The sequence below is a fragment of the Fistularia commersonii genome, chromosome 33 (assembly GCF_037954325.1).
Source record: "Fistularia commersonii isolate RoL2024-O1a breed Wild chromosome 33, RoL_Fcom_v1.0, whole genome shotgun sequence".
NCBI lineage: Eukaryota > Metazoa > Chordata > Actinopteri > Syngnathiformes > Fistulariidae > Fistularia > Fistularia commersonii.
Window position 1 is genome coordinate 2,781,116 of NC_141316.1, and position 16,320 is coordinate 2,797,435.

General features: G+C 42.2%; 2 protein-coding genes across 2 annotated transcripts; both read right to left on the reverse strand.

Annotated features, from left to right (window-relative positions):
• Window positions 1–3,164: 3,164 nt before the first annotated feature.
• adprm (ADP-ribose/CDP-alcohol diphosphatase, manganese-dependent) lies at window positions 3,165–8,649 on the reverse strand. Its single transcript, XM_086140892.1, has 3 exons — window positions 7,840–8,649; window positions 5,930–6,055; window positions 3,165–4,626 (listed from the first exon to the last, which is right to left on the reverse strand). Exons 1-3 carry the CDS (start codon window positions 8,408–8,410, stop codon window positions 4,310–4,312), a joined length of 1,014 nt encoding a protein of 337 aa, XP_085997018.1. The 5' UTR covers window positions 8,411–8,649; the 3' UTR covers window positions 3,165–4,309.
• A 1,478-nt stretch (window positions 8,650–10,127) lies between these two features.
• rsph1 (radial spoke head component 1) lies at window positions 10,128–15,802 on the reverse strand. The gene is made up of 8 exons (XM_086140699.1): window positions 15,660–15,802; window positions 15,354–15,467; window positions 14,287–14,392; window positions 14,113–14,203; window positions 13,363–13,498; window positions 12,793–12,864; window positions 12,014–12,119; window positions 10,128–10,283 (listed from the first exon to the last, which is right to left on the reverse strand). Exons 1-8 carry the CDS (start codon window positions 15,711–15,713, stop codon window positions 10,222–10,224), a joined length of 741 nt encoding a protein of 246 aa, XP_085996825.1. The 5' UTR covers window positions 15,714–15,802; the 3' UTR covers window positions 10,128–10,221.
• Between the last annotated feature and the right edge of the window lie 518 nt (window positions 15,803–16,320).

Sequence of the window (16,320 nt, forward strand, 5' to 3'; positions counted from 1 at the left end):
CAGAGAAAATATGAAAAGAAATATGCACTGAATGGGAATGCTTAGTGCAAACGGAAACAGTATCTTTAAAAGAATGAAAAGCTTAAGTATTTGGGAAAGATTTTTTTTCTGTATGTTCATTTTTTAAGTGCATGTAACATGTTATTGTATTCCTTCTGCAGGCTTGTCAATTGTCCTTGTGTGCTGAAACCAGTTCAGTGACATTTACAAGAATATTGTGGAACATTCAGTGCAGACCAGGGCCACAGCTACTCAATGGTTCAAGTGAACTTTATTCAAATCTATCATTATTCAGATTACTGCAATACAAAACTGAAAATCAAAAGGGATTTTATTCAAAGCATTATTTAAATCGTAAGGACATACCAAGAGGAAATGAAAAATAAATACTCAGGCTTTGCGTCCATTAGGGTATCATATATTTAAATCCTGTTTTTGGACTGTTTCTACTCCAGCCTCCCAACAGGGGAGGGCTGGGTTCGGTGAAAGTGAAGGAAAACCAACCATCCAACTAATGTATCGTGTCATATTCTGACATGTAAAAACAACTGACCGTGATGCAGCAAATCTCTAAGTCACCATCAGACGACACTGGCTGTTTGCTGGAGTGAAGCTCTCAATTCCTGTGGTGGAGAAGTCATCTAAGCCTCACGACCACAAACATCGACCAAGCCATGGGGTTCAGCATTGAGGTATGTGGTGGAGTAATTGGCCGTAGCAGGGCACCGACAATTTTTTTCATCAAGGCCAGCAAAATACACTTGAAATAATTGATGATACAATAATAAAACGAAGGGATATTGGGAGTTGTTTCCTTTTATGGGCTACTGCCATGTTCTCCTTCCGAGGGACGGTACCACTCTCTAGAATGTCGGTCCCCAACCTTTTTTTGTACCAGGGACCAGTTTTATGCATGAACATTTTTTGGCGGACCGGTTAGCGGTGTGGGGGTTCAAATAATAAAAGCTTTTGTTACTTCACAGTATTTCATCTGAATACAATGATGACACTTTATATTAGGCAATTACAATATCAAGTGCGGCAGAAGGGCAAAGGCGGAAACAGTCATTTTTCAAAATAAGATGCGGAGAGTCAAATGAAAAAATTATAATTTGTAACATGAAAGATTTTCTTTGCGTACCGGTCCAAGGACAAGGGCCGGGGACCGCTGCTCCGGATCACATGACGCTGTGTGGTTTGTCATGTCACCTGATTGTCAGCAGTATTCTTGTACAGACTGTCTGCCAGTCTTTGCTGCCTGGTTGGAAGGACACTAATGGATCTTGTGTAGATGAGTGTATTAATAATGACCAAAATCACTTTCAGTCATGCTTACTAGGCTGTCCATCCAACTGGTCAGTGATATGGAGATCTTTTGTGGCTACATCATCAAAAGTACTACTATAATATCAGCAATTTAAGGATGCAATTTTGTTTTTTCATGACTCATGTGTACCCATATTTTTCCTTAAATATCTACCCCGATTTTATCACAGTTGTGAGACTGTCTTGCTGCCAGTCCTGCAGGAGGTTGACAACTGTATCGGAATTCCAGTGGTTTCCAAGAGCTGCAAGAAAAGACATGGCTAGAGGGGATAGTAAAGGTAAGGTGACTTTTTAAAAAAAATCCCTGTAAGACATTTAATTATCCCAGATATCCTCAAGGACCCACAAGACATTTCAGTCAATTATACAGTTGGACAATTTTATTTATCAATGCAGGATATTTTTTCTTAAAAATCGTTTTTAAAGTGGTTCTGATTCTGATTTTGAGACATTGGGCGGATAAAGTGGACATGATTTGGGGAAATGTAAATGTTTTCAAATAACACCTGGCTCGGGCAAACTCACGTAGTAATTTTAAGCGTGCTGTAGTGTATCTGCCAAATTGAAAGCTGATGTGCAACCACAATCTTATGCCATCTACTCCGGAAGACACTTTCAACTCAGCTTCGGTACCCCGAATGCCCAGTAGATGTCGCCTTAAACACACTTGTCTAGGAATGTATCACCCAAATGTCACCAAAGACCATAACGTTTATTATTTCTTTTACAACACTTCATTATATAATCAAATAAAACTGGCACATTTTAACTGCACATAAATGTCTTCGCAAAAAAATGTCCTCAAGTTTCTTGTTTTCTGTTTTATTACATCTGGTCGACCCTTTACAATCGCCACATGCTGTTAACTGTCCTCAGTTGTATCCCAGATTTATTTTTGCATTACGTCTTGGCCAGAGGATTCTTAAGTTATCTTTTTTAATGACATTTTGCACAGAGAGAAACAGTTGAAAGAATAAAATCTATTGTAACTGTAAATTTGTAAAAATGGCTACCAACTCGCTGAACTGAAATGACGTTGGCGTCGGTGAATTTTTTAGCTGCTGAAATCTAAATCCTGCCCACAGACTGCTATTGCCTGCCAGTTTTCTTCTCTACTTTATGTTTTTGGAATTACTGAAATTGTTTTTTTTTTTTTCCAAATTAGACATTTCATAAGAGGTTGCTCCTAGACTCGCGAACCTCGTGGACTCCCCTTTCTGCATCACCGAATCTGTTGTTGTCCTCCTGCTATAATTACTTCTGGCTCGGAAAAGGTGCAACGGACCAATGCAGAACCGTTATTGAACTGAGTCTCTGTCAGCTGTCTTTGATTTATGAGTTGGGCTTTTGTGGACTCGCAATCAAGTCAGAGTAAAAGCTGCCAGACATGACATAAAAATGATAGATGTTAAATATTTTAAGATTAAATATTCATTTTTAGTCATCTCTTCAATAATAAAATATGCATTCATTTTTTGTCTACATTGCATATCCTGCATGCAAGGTTGAAGAGGGGATGGAGCCAATTCCAGCTGACATTGGGCCGAGTGGCGGGGTGAAATCCAGACCGACCAACCGGTCAGTTGAGACATATTGAGACATAAATATTCACTCTACTTTACACCGAGATAATTTACAGCCTTTGACGGTCCTATCGACTGTTTTTTGACTATGGGAGGAACACCAGGAGAACCCAGGCTGGAGAACACATGAATAGAATGAGCAAAATCGACAGGGAAAAGGCACAAGCAGTAATCAAACCGGGAACCTTTAATCTGTGAAGTGGAAAGTGAGCAATGCACCATCGTGCTGCCTTGGTGACCAGACAACAACTTGAGTTTGTTTTATCAGGATGTATATTTATTCATTTAATTTTTTAATTTTTTTACAGCTCCTAGAACACAGTCTACCACAGTCATTCACCATGCCTTCAACTACTTTTGTGCAAATAGAGCAGCCATTTTCCAACAAGTATAAACGTTGATGGTGTTTCTTCATCAGGCTTGATTGTTGGAAGCATCATGCAAAACTGCTGTGAGTTTCACCACCGAAAGCTCATACAGACATATAAAAGGCATGACACAATATAAAAAGCTACCTATTCTTTGCCATCCAGTGTGAAACTCAATGCATATTCGCATTTTGTATTTACTTCATTAAGTAAAGGCAGTCACAAACAACAGGTCAACAAACAGGTTTCTACTTTGCTGTTCCAGCCTCAGCCTCTGAAGTCCTGTTGCTTTCTGTATTTTGGAACTAGAGCCCCGTCTGCAGGCTCATCAGCTTTAACCCACACACTTAAGCTAAAAGTTGTTTCCCCGCTGGTGTGGGACTTGTGAATTCTGCACTTAGGGTTTAAAATCCAAGAAGAAAGTAGAGAGGAGCCATGGATTCACTTTGTTTTGTTTGTTTCATCATTAATTTTACTTCTCAGAAAAAAAAAATACTCAAAATTCAGATTTCCACAATTTGGCTACTCAGTAGAACGACTTCTGGGGAAAAATATTAAATGCGTTTATGACATCCCAACTTCACAAATCGGACTTAAAATTCATAATTTTTTAAAGGATTATAAAACTGAATGCATAATTGGTAGCAATGATCTTGACCCTACATTTCCCTTTTCTTGTCTGCAAAATGTCATATTTAGACATGTTCTAGAATGAGGGGAATTTTTCAGTAAAATAAATGTTACATGAACTTTCAAGCAACCCATTTTCATTACACATCTTAAAACATGTGCAAGGGAATCTTTCATTGTAGCAAAACCATTATAAAGTGCATTTCTTGCTTCAAGTTGACTCATATGGCTTTTAGCAAAAAAGAGGTACATCCCTCCTCACTTTTACTATAGGAAAAAAAACAGTATAAATAAAACATTTCTGGAGCGTGCCAGAGAAACAACATAGTTATGTCACAAATACAAAAAGATATTTTAAAGCTACCAACGTTTACCATCAATTATTGTAGTTTTGATCGTGCATTAGAGATCTGTGTCTTTTTCACAAAATCTAAACACACACTCTCTGTCCTGGATCCTCCCAGCTCCCTTCAGGGTCATCCTGTCCTCGTACACCGAGATGGTGCCAAAGGCATCGCTGTCAGGCGGGGTCTCGATCACCCCCTCCAGAGTCAGGTGGTGCACCCCTGTGCTTCTGTCCCAGTGGTATCCTCCGTCGTGGTCATGCCCAGCGATGAAGCACACCACGCTGCGGTGGGCCTGGATGATCTCCAGCATCTCCTCGTAGTTCCAGGCCAGGCAGATGGGGGTGGTGGAGCGAATGTGGACGGGGAGGTGACCTGAGAGACACAAAGAGAGTTTTTCAGGTCTTTATGTCTTCAAGTAGAGGAGCGTAGGGTAGTCGCGGCAAGACAGAGTATATGGGTGTGAATAAGAGGAATCTGTGTGGAATGGTGAGGATACAGGGAGTGGAGATCGAGAAGTTGGAGCATTTCAGGTACTTGGGGTCAACAGTCCAGAACAGCAGAGAGTGTGGAAAAGAGGTGAAGAAACGGGTTCAAGTAGGTTTGAATGGGTGGTGAAAGGTGTCAGGGGTACGAAGAGATAGAAGACTATCAGCCAGAATGAAAGGAAAGGTGTACAAGACAGTGGTGAGACCAGCAATGCTGTATGGCCTAGAAACTGTTACAATGACCAAAAGACAGCAGGCAGAACTAGAGGTTGCAGAGGTGAAGATGCTAAGGTTCTCCTTGGGAGTGACCAGGATGGATAGGATCAGGCATGAGTCTATCAGAAGAACAGCACATCTTAGATGTTTTGGAGAGGTCAGAGAAGCCAGACTGAGATGGTTCGGTCATGTACAGAGGAGGGCTAGCAAATATATTGGTAGACGGATGCTGGAATCGGAGCTGCCAGGCAGGAGGTCTCTAGGAAGACCAAAGAGAAGATTTATGGACATAGTGAGAGAGGATATGAAGGTAGTTGGTGTGAGAGAGGAGGATACAGAGAATAGGGTTAGATGGAGACAATTGATTCGCTGTGGGGACCCCTGAAGGGAAAAGCCGAAAGAGGAAGACAATGTCTTCAAGTAAGGCTTGAAAAAATGCAACTTTGGTTTTAATTCTTTTGTTGTACATTCATTTGTTTGGCCAATCATAGTGCAAAGATGACTGAAACTTGGGTTGTGAGAATTACAGTGATACTAGAGAAGTACAAATACCTGTTAAAAAGCCTGTTAAAGATAAACAGCAGGAACAATTTTTTGATTTTACTGCATTCATTAATAGACCACATGGTGAAACTAAGAGCGTAATCATGGCTACTACTACTTTAAAACTCACATCTAGGGATAAATGTTTTACATGTTGATGCCCAGTATTTTTAATTCCTAATCTTTCAGGTTTGAGGCAGTTTCTTGCTCATTTTTGGAACCACTACCTTTGGCTGCTGAATTTATTGTAATTTTCTCAAAGGAATGCTATTAGCGATATAGCTGCAGGAAAAACACAAGGCATTTAAAAAAAAAGGATCCAGAAACACACAAATGCATGCAATTTTATATTTAGGTTGAGTAACACTTGTTATGTGACACAAAAAAAAAAAAAAAACAAACAAAGCCTGAAACAGACAGATATAACTTACCGACAACAGTGACTTTCTCTTCCTTTTCATCGGCCGCCAACAGAACCGAGCGGAGCCAGTCCAGCTGCTCGGGACTGAAGCCACCGTTGAACTTGACAAACCTCTGGTCCAGAACGTCAGCTGAGTCTAAGACGACAATGACGAAAAAACATTCACCAGTGTGTCCAACCGGGGTGTTTTCCAAATCCCATTAAGACATTTTGCCCACAGTTTTGGAAAACAGATCAATGAAAAAAAGACAGGAGATACTCCCAAGTGTTATATTCAAGATTAATTTTTTTTGTTTGTTTTTTGTAAAAACACAGCGATTGAGACAATACAATGAAATTTTTACTTTGTACACTCCCTTCACACCAAACGGACAGCAATAGACGAGAACTGACGTAAAACACGAGACGATACAACAAGGAAAAGAAAGAAATACTAGGTGTTATAAATCAAGGAGGATGAGTAAAGTGGCTCTTGTGCAGTTATAGCAGTAAATGAAGGTTTGTAGCATGGAGGGTGTTAAGGAGTCTGACAGCCTGCCGGAAAAAAACAGTTAGTGAGTGTCTTGGTTCTTGCTTTCAGACTCCTGTAGTGTCTACCTGATGGCAGAAGTGTGAAAAGGTTGTGTTGTGGGTATAAATTGTCCTTTGTGATGGGTCCTCCAGGTGACCCTCGATATGTAAATGGCATGATATTCAGACGATTGTGGTGACAGTTTGAGTGACACCCTGCTGGGAAACTAAATTATAACCCAATTGGGGAAACTTTCTGTGTAGTTTGCATGTTCTCCCTCTGTCTGTTTGGGTTTCCTCCCACAGTCCAAAAACATGCAAAAGGTGAATTGGAAAAAAATGGGAAAACTCCCCAGATGTGTGAACAATGACTAGATGGTCAGTTCGAACTGATGAAGCCTCCCAGATGAGAGCTGAAATGTCTTTAAGGGAAGAAAATGAAGTCCAGTACGCCATGAGAAGATTTCAAGAAGAATGAAGTGTATGATGACTACTGCAACTCCCTCCTAGTCAGTGCCCCAGCGGTGACCATCAGGCCTCTGGAGCTTATTCAGAAAGCGGCAGCCCGTCTGGTGTTCAACCGTTCCAAATTCTCCCACACAACTCCCCTCCTTATGTCCCTACACTGGTTTACCGGTCGCCATCAGGTTCAAGACCCTGGTACTCTGCTAATGGGTGGTGAATGCGACAGCCCCGTCTTATCTCCGGGGTATGGTTGAGCCACATGTCCCTACCCGTCCCCTCCAATCCGCCACCTCTTGGCGGCCGTCCACCCCATCGCTCAGAGCCCCTGGCTGCCAATCGAACCGGTTTTGGCTCTTCTCGGTCTTGGCTCCTTGGTGGAACGAACACTCGGAAAAGGTCAGAACAGCAGGGTCGCTGCCCATCTTCCGCTGTGAGCTGAAAACGTACCTCTTCACCAAGCACTACCCCACTAATCGCACTTAGTCCCCCCAGCCCTCGAGAAAAAAAACAAAAAAACGAAGAAACAAATGTATGTATATGGTTTTGAGATGGCTATTTGTTAGAGTGGTGACTTCTGAATAACGACTACTGGTACTTTGGATCTTCGGTTATTGAATTGCAGTTTTTGTAAGTCGCTTTGGCTAAAAGCGTCTGCTAAATGACGGTAGTTTAATGTGATGTAATGATGAGCAGTAGATAATGGATGGATGGATGGATGGATAGGCAAGACAGCTGCTCCTTGGGGGAGGAGCAATTCCTGTTTTGGCGTGTAAATAATCATCATGTGGATAAACGGTAACCTCCGACACTGACCGTTTGACCTTAGATAGCGAGAATTTCAGATGCTGACGTTGTTGTTCTAAACTGATCCATGTCATCTGAAGTTTCAGCGCTGCGTTCAAAATGTCTTTGCGGTATGTGGGTGCGTTGGTAGGCATGGGTTACCTGCGGGGCAGTTGAGGTCGTCGTTGGGATTGTATCGCGTCACCAAGTTGAACGCCTTCTTGTACTGATCGCTGGATTCGTCCCTGCCCAGCAGGCTGAGGTCGAAGCCGTCCAGCACCACGAACCTGAAACCGGGATGGGGGCTGAAGTGATAGGCGTAGATGTCGCCGCCGGCCCGGGCGCCGCCGTAGCTCCGCTCGGCTCCGAGGGTGCTGTTGAGCCGCGAACGCAGCAGCTCGCTCCGGGTGAAGTTGTAAAACTCGTGGTTTCCCCATACGTGGTGCACCTCCAGCGGGCAGTGGTCCAACTCCGTCAGCACCGCGTCCAGGGCTCGCTGCGAGCCGCGTCCCCGGTTGAAGCCGTCGATCACGTCTCCCAGCTGGAGGATGAACTCCGGTCTGACCGCCGCCTCCTGCCAGCTTCGCAGGGCGTTCGCGAGCAGCCTCAAGCTGCCGCGGTAGTACCGCTTCCTGGTCATGTTGTAGTTACAGCCGTCGTCGATGTCCGCGTACTGGATGTCGGCGATCACCCCGAACGTGAACAACGGCGGTTTCTGACAGCGCTCGTCCATTTCCGGTGTTCGCTTAGCACGGCACGACGCCGCGGTGCGTTTACTGTACCGGGCGAGGTAGTTGACTGCGCGGGAGACAGCGGCTGAACAACATGCGGTCACATGACGCGGGCCGGCCAGGGCTCGCAGGCCTGGGCTTGTTGCGCTATAGCAAACAAGCTAACACGCAGCCAGACACGCAAACACCAGGCAAACACCACGCAGACACCTTTCACCTGACCCGTCCTTCGGGTCAGCCGGCTCTCATTGCGCAAGCGCGTTTGCCAGAGACGTTTAGGAGGCAAGATGGCTGCCCCCGGTGTACCGTTACAACTGCATGACGCCGCACTTCCGCTGTTTTGCCCGTTCGTCTGGCAGGTGCCTCCACAAATAACTCAAAAGAAAGTAGAAACAGAAAAATGAGGGAAGGACTCCTTCCCTCTTTTTTTGCGTTGCTGTTTTGTCATTCGTTTTGGAGACGGTAAAAAATAACACCCCAAGCAAACGCTGGAGAAAGGAAACAACACATTGGGAGATAATCTACAGTAAATCTTGGTTCTTTAGAAAAAAAATGCAGCTTATGACTGGTTATGATCGGATATAAAATAAAGGCCTTGAACTTCGACTGATAAAGATGAAGACTTTGATTAAATTGGCGGTGGTATTTTCCAGGACTAACTGAAATATGAGCAACTACCTTAAAAGGCTGGATAGACAGGCTGACAGATGAGGTTAGACAGGAATCTCCATGGATCATGATGTTTGCAGATGGCATTGTGATCTGTAGTGAGAGCAGAAAACAGGTAGAGAAAAGTCTAGAGAGGTGGAGGTAATCTCTGGAAAGAAGAGGAATGAAAGTGAGTCACAACAAGACAGAATATATGTGTGTGAAAGAGAGGCATTCGGGTGGAACGGTGAGGCTACAGGGAGTGGAGATCAAAAGGTTGGAGGATTTCAGGTACTTGGGGTCAACAGTCCAGAGCAATGGAGAGTGTGGAAAAGATGTGAAGAGACGGGTTCAAGCAGGTTGGAATAGGTGGAGAAAAGTGTCAGGGGTACTTTGTGATAGAAGACTATCGGCCAGAATAAAAGGAAAGGTGTACAAGACAGTGGTGAGACCAGCGATGCTGTATGGACTATAAATAGTTACAATGGTGAAAAGACAGGGGGCAGAGATGAAGATGTTGAGGTTCTCCTTGGGAGTGACCAGGATGTATCAGATCAGGAATGAGTCTATCAGAGGAACAGTACATGTTAGATGTTTTGGAGAGAAGGTCAGAGAAGTCAGACTGAGATGGTTCAGTCATGTACATAAGAGGGATAGTGAATATATTGGTAGACGGTTGCTGGAATTGGAGCTGCTATGCAGGAGTTCACGAGGAAGACCAAAGAGAAGATTTATGGACGCATGAAGGTAGTTGGTGTGAGAGAAGAGGATACAGAGAATAGGGTTAGATGGAGAAAGTTGATTCGCTAATGGTGACCCCTGAAGAGAAAAGCTGAAAGAAAAAGAAGAAACACAGTCTCTTCGTGAGTGGCACATTGAGGAGGGTGTAGTGAGTGTATAATAAACATATCACATTGGTTTGTAGATTTACAGATAGAGCAGGGTTGGAGTAGTGGATAGATACATGACACCAGACAAAAAACCCAAACACAGTTGATTGTGTCCTTAATGTTTAATCCAGAAAAGACATAAACCCTTTACATTGGAAACTGTTTGAAAAAAGTAGGTTGAAGGACAATGAGACACACAATTTCCCGAGAAACTATTTTTCAATATACAAGATGGCTGGACTATACAGGATTGGGGGGTGGGATCACTCCCTTGGTCAGTCAAGTCTTTCCTCCTCCTCCTCTTCCTCTTCCTCCTCTTCCTCCTCTGTTTCCCCACCTGACAAAACAACACAACAGCACACACGGCAGGGTCATTCACTTTCATATCTTTTTGCCTCAGTGTTTCCTGCTCTCAGTGTCTGAGGTCCCTGAGCGGCTCCAATGTAATTAATGGCAAACTCCAAACACTAGCAGGGTTTGCAATACATGCTTTTACTTTCTATATCCAAGCATGAATTATTGGATAACAACTTGGAAACGCAGATTGATTCCAGTCAAGTGCACACTGAAGCCTTCCCCAACGCCTTTGCGCTAAAACTAGGTGGAAATAACCCCTGCAGGGATTAAAAAAAAATAGAACAAGCGCCTTCTGACTCAGAAAATGAATTCATGTAGCTTAGGATATGCCCTTTCAGGCTTTTACAAAGCTCGCAGCTCAGATTATTAAATGATTTGCTGCACCTGCAGCTTGCCTCACCATGGAGCAGAGTAGTAAGGAATTGCTTTGTCAGGGCTGGTTTTTACTGCCACTGGGCAACTACATTGTAATTAAACACATACATTAAAAGGCGTGTAAAAACACACAAGGCTGTCTGTTAAATAGCCCAGAGGACACAGGACTGATGTAATCGACTCCTGCTGAATCTACTGTTAAGAGGCAAGGAGGGGAAACTCTGGATGAAAGAGCCCACAGAGGACAGGGTCTGGATGGGCAGCTTGAGTGTTTCCACTGACTCTCTTCAGGTAAATGTGTCAGGGCTCAATCTAGATCACAGAGGGCCATGAGTCAGGTGCATTCTAGTCAGAGGGGGAGGGAATTTCCAGCAGTTGCTAAACCACCGATGAAAGAGAAGGGAAATCCTTACTCAAAACAGAGCGTTAAAAACACTTTCTAAGGAGCTCTGTGAGGAGCTCACTGAAGAAAAACCTTTGACCCCCGAAAGCCTCACACAAGGACATTACAATTAACTATATGAATTCTTAAGTCTTAGTCGTTTAAGATTGCATGTAAATTCAGAACATAACTAACAATGTTAATATGTTCTGACAGTGATGAAGCTGAAGAGACATTCTTGGATTTTGATAATATGTTTTTACAACATCCAACAGCAAGTGATGGAATGGAGGTCTGCAGGGGCGGTTAAAAACATAGAAGTAAAAGTTCGAAAAAAACTTTGGATTTCAGGAGTTTAAAATTAGCTTTGCACCGAGCTAGGTTTCTGTATTTATATCATTGCAGTGGCTGATCACATTACCTCTGTACATTCTCCTTTGTGGGCAGATCCACAGCAATAAAAGTCAGTATTCCTTAAGTCTTCAATATATTCAGTTCACGGAAAGACTCAGGAGATCACTTATCACAGCTCCTTATCAATATGTTCATTGCAAGTCATGTTGCACCTGATGAACCTCAACATGATGAAGTCATCTGCAGTTCTGATTATTTTTTTTCACTCATGCTGTCTAACCTCGCAACAGGTGTTAAGAGACTTTTAACTTTTGACCACAAGCATTAAAAGATGAGACAATTGTTTACTTGATTTTCTTTTGAAATTCTTCAGTGTGGGATGGTTAAAGGAAAGAGTGCAATATGGTTCCCTTGTAGTTTTTTTGAGTAACAACCAGGAAAGCAAGAGGTTGTACCATCCCTGCAGCTGGTTCTTCCTTTTGAAAATCAAAATGGAAATACAAATGATTGCGTTCATCTGTATGCATTCCATTGAGTCTGAGGATTATTAAAACCCAAACCCTGTCTATGTCTGGCATCTTTCCTCAATCAAGTTTTACCTGAAGTCTCTTCAGGGGCAGACGGCATCAGGGGGGAGATGAATTTAGGGGTCCACTTCAGGACAGAGGTGGAGGCTAGCTCACCCCACTCCCCTTCAGCTCTGTCCTGCAAAGATTAGGACATAGTGTTTGATACAAATAATTGTTTATGAAAATATCTGTAAATGCCAAAGCCCCCTAATGGCCTTTGCCTGAAACAAAAATAAAATACCGTATTTTCCGCACTATAAGGCGCACCTAAAAGCCTTTAATCTTCTCAAAAACCAACAGTGCACCTTATAACCCAGTGCGCCTTATATATGGATCAATATTGAGCCGCAAGAGGTCTCTCAACTACAGGAAGCAGCTGCCGACTCAATTTTCTCCCGTAGAAGTGAATGCTGGGATATATGACTGCGCGAAGCGTGCATTTTCATTTCTATTTGTGTGTGTGTGTGCGTGTTTGCGTGCGTCGCCAAAGTAGCAGCGGTAAAAACTGTAAAGGGGAATTCCAGTCCCGCATCACTTATGTGTGTATAAAGACCCCAAATCGGCAACTTTCAAGAGACACGCTTACGATGCAGAGTTTAAACTGAAGGCGATCGGTCATGCAGTAGAACACGGGAATAGTGCAGCAGTGAGAGAAGTAAAGAAGAGTAAACAGAGTTTCCGAGGGAGAAAAGTGGCCAGAGCACTGCAGTGCTTCTGAACCAATACTTGCTTTTCTGTTTGCAGTGACTATAGTATTTTATCAGGACATTGAGCCAGGAAAGGGGCAGCGTGTGTAGCCGGTGGTCTACCTCCTCTGCTTGGTGATATTCGCCATGTTGTTCACAGCCAATGTCAAACAGATATTTGCCCGGCCCACAAGGCTGCAAAGACAAGATGCATTTCATCATGAAGAGTGACAGTGATACAAACTTGTAATGCTATTGTCACAGTAAATAAACAGTTGGTTGTCAGGAATATGGCTAAAAAAACAAGGAATTTGATTTATATCCTGGTCCTTTCTTGGGCATTGTGGTATTTGGCTAGACAGGAGGGAGAAAATGTTTTGATCTATTTAATTTTCTTTCTTTTGTGCTTATATTAGTCACTATGAATTTAATTTATTTTGGAAGAAGCTGTTTCATATTTCTCCTGTCAAACTCCAGGGGGGGGGATTTGTTAACTAAATACTTTACCTGACATTCTCTGAGCACGAGGAAAAGTATATAACTGTATTTTATTAACATTTTGGGGAGTATTATTCCTTTAGTGACACATCTAACATTGTTGTTGATACATTGTTGGCACTGAGTGACAGACAAGTGCGGTTTCAAGCAATGCAACCAAATTGGTTGATGAGACAATGATGGAACGCAACTCACGTTATTATTGACAAAGTTGCTCCTGAACCGGTGGTTGGCATAGATGAACTCTCCCGATGACGCCATCTTGCCGTTTACCCACGAGCCTTTGTACATTGAGCCAGTCTCGTGGTAGCAGTAAATGCCTTGGCCGTGCCTGTAAATCACACAACACCAAGACAGCAAAAAAAGATTAGACTTTCTCACTTCATCACTGCAAGTTCAGAGTTCCCGAGCCACTATTTCCATCACTTTGACTTCAACCCCTTAATTTCACACAGAAATTTGGTTCAGTTTAATACATTGATACTTTTCTGTGTAACTGTTTGCAAGGTATAAACTGATGTTTACCTCCTTTTGAGTTTATGTTTTGATCAGTATTAACAATCTTCATTTAAGTATTTTCAGGTAATTTGTTCAGAATTTAAAAAAAAACAACTACATATTTTACTATACCATTAGTGATTTTAAGTAGCTTCTTTTGCCAATTCCATCCTAATGTCTCGCATATTTTGGCTGCGCAGGTGTGATCTCACAGCAGTTGTGATGTCACAGGCGTGCAATGAACCTGTGACATCACAACTCCCCCTTTGCAGACCACCTTACTGACATAAACGCATTCACAGGCATACACACACACACACACACGAGGACATGGCCTTGTTTGCAAATTGCCTTTGTGACATCACAGCATCCTCCTTTGGTGAGTGAAACAAGTAATTTGGGATTGAATGAATAACATGCAATGCGGTCATTTAGCTGTAGATATACCTCATGTGATTTAACCACTCTCCGTCATATGTGTCTCCATTGGGGTAAGTATAAACCCCATGACCTCGTCTCAGGTCCTGGACCCACGAGCCTGAAACACACAGAACATTCCAGATGTGCTTCAAGACAGACATTGTAAATAATCTGGCACGGAGAACTGTGAATTGGTGATGCCTTCATATTTGGAGCCATCTGGATAGAAGAAGGTCCCTTGTCCATGTTTCATGTTCTTGAAATAATCTCCGACGTATCGGGCCCCATTCTTGAAGCGATATGTCCCCTATCAGGAATCAAGATATTACACTAGGATAAAGATACATCCTCCATCTGTGACAGATGTTTTAATAAAAACAAAAAAACTGTATTTGAATGTTCATGACAGCAGTGACTGGGCCCGCTTTGAATTACAACTTTGGCACTGTTGGGGGGGCTCGCCGCATCCCCCTGGTGGCTACATCCAAAAAAATTGCATCTAACGCAGCAAAACTTTTTCTTAAGATCTACAAATAAGACCCGTGTTGACAAAATGATTCCAATAATCACCTGAAAACAGGGTCATAGCCACATGGGGAAGGCCACAATTAATTACCAAACCCTTTTAAACTACAATACAGTAAGTATGACAGTCACCAAGATGTGTTTTCAACATCATCTTCTTCACAAGGCTATGTTCCTTCACCTATATCTGCCAATTTCAGATTTTATTCATTTATTCATTTTGTTTATTTTCAGTCAACAATTTGATTTCATGCCAATATGCAGACTTTTGTTTAAATATTATTCTGTAATTTTATTGACTTGCATGTGTTGCTTTCTGTTTTGTTTTTCTGGGGGGGAAATTCTGAGGCAATTGTCCTCCTTCCTCACAACAACATCAACTCATTTATTTTTTTAATTTATTTAATCAAGAAACTAATCAATATATGTATTTCAGCTAGTTTGCCGTTTTAAAGGCAATTCCATGATAAGATTCTGGCAACTCTCAACTACTACTACATTGAAATGACTTAATTTGAGATATTTTCTTAAAACATTTAAAATGGGTTAAGAAATGTCCTTGCCAACCCAAAATTTGGCCTAATTAGTAAATATAATGTATTTTTTCTTGACTAGAAATACATTTGTTTCAGGTTTCATAACATTTTGAAAAACAATTTTATTGTCCCTCATCATGCCTCAGTGGTAGTGATGGCCCCAGAGCTACGTAGAAATCACGTAGAAATCACGGTAAACGACCCTACCTGTCCGTGTCTTTTCCCGTATTCATATTTTCCTTGATAAATGTCCCCATTTGGCAGAACAGCTTTGCCGTTACCGTGTCTCTCCCCGGCCTCGTTCCGGTCCCCTTCGTATTCCTGCAAAAGTCCAGCAAACACTGGTTTAAAGATACCGCGGACAACGGGGTTCAGTAGTTCGACCAGAACTAACTTAAGCTGTTGGATGCTAAAGTAGCATCTAACGTTAATTTAGAAACAGGTGTCAAGGAGAAGCTAACGTTAGCATCGGACAGCTGGGTTGAAAGAACGGTGATTATTTCATTCGCCCACCCCGAGTTTGCTGCGCTCGTCCTCGAAGTCCTCGTCTGACCCAACGTCGGACATGATAAATACTGTTTCCTAAATACCTGAAGCAAAATTAGCTAAATAGTCATGTTAGCCGTAAAAAAAAAAATCGTTGACCTCAGCGTCAACAAACCCTTGTAGTTGCTAAGAGACAAGTTTACTTTATAGTTGTCATGGTAACCTCTGCTCACTAGTCACCAAGGCCCTTGGTCTGTATTAATCTGTATTATTTCTTTCTGTACAAGCCAAAGACAATTCATTTGGTCTTTAAAAGTTAAAATTGCCCCCCAGCACACATGTTTTCTCCATTTTAATCAAAATTTGTTTTGTTAAACTGTTTCCATCTTTGTGTTTAATTATTCAGTGGTGTACTTTCTTCACAATGACTACTACTAGAAATAACAGTAATAATACTAATGGTTAATGGACAAGATACCATTTACAGAGGAAGCCCTCTTCCAATTTTGCGGTTCATTTAAATTCAAAATGATGTTTTGAGAAATCCAGAATTGTAATTCTTTAGAGGACCTTTTTTTGTCATCCGTCATTTCGTGAATTATTTTATCTAGTGGAATTTCTTATTGTCTACCGCTTATCCTACACCGAGGATCACAATGGATGCTGGAGCCTATCCCAGCTGTCTTTG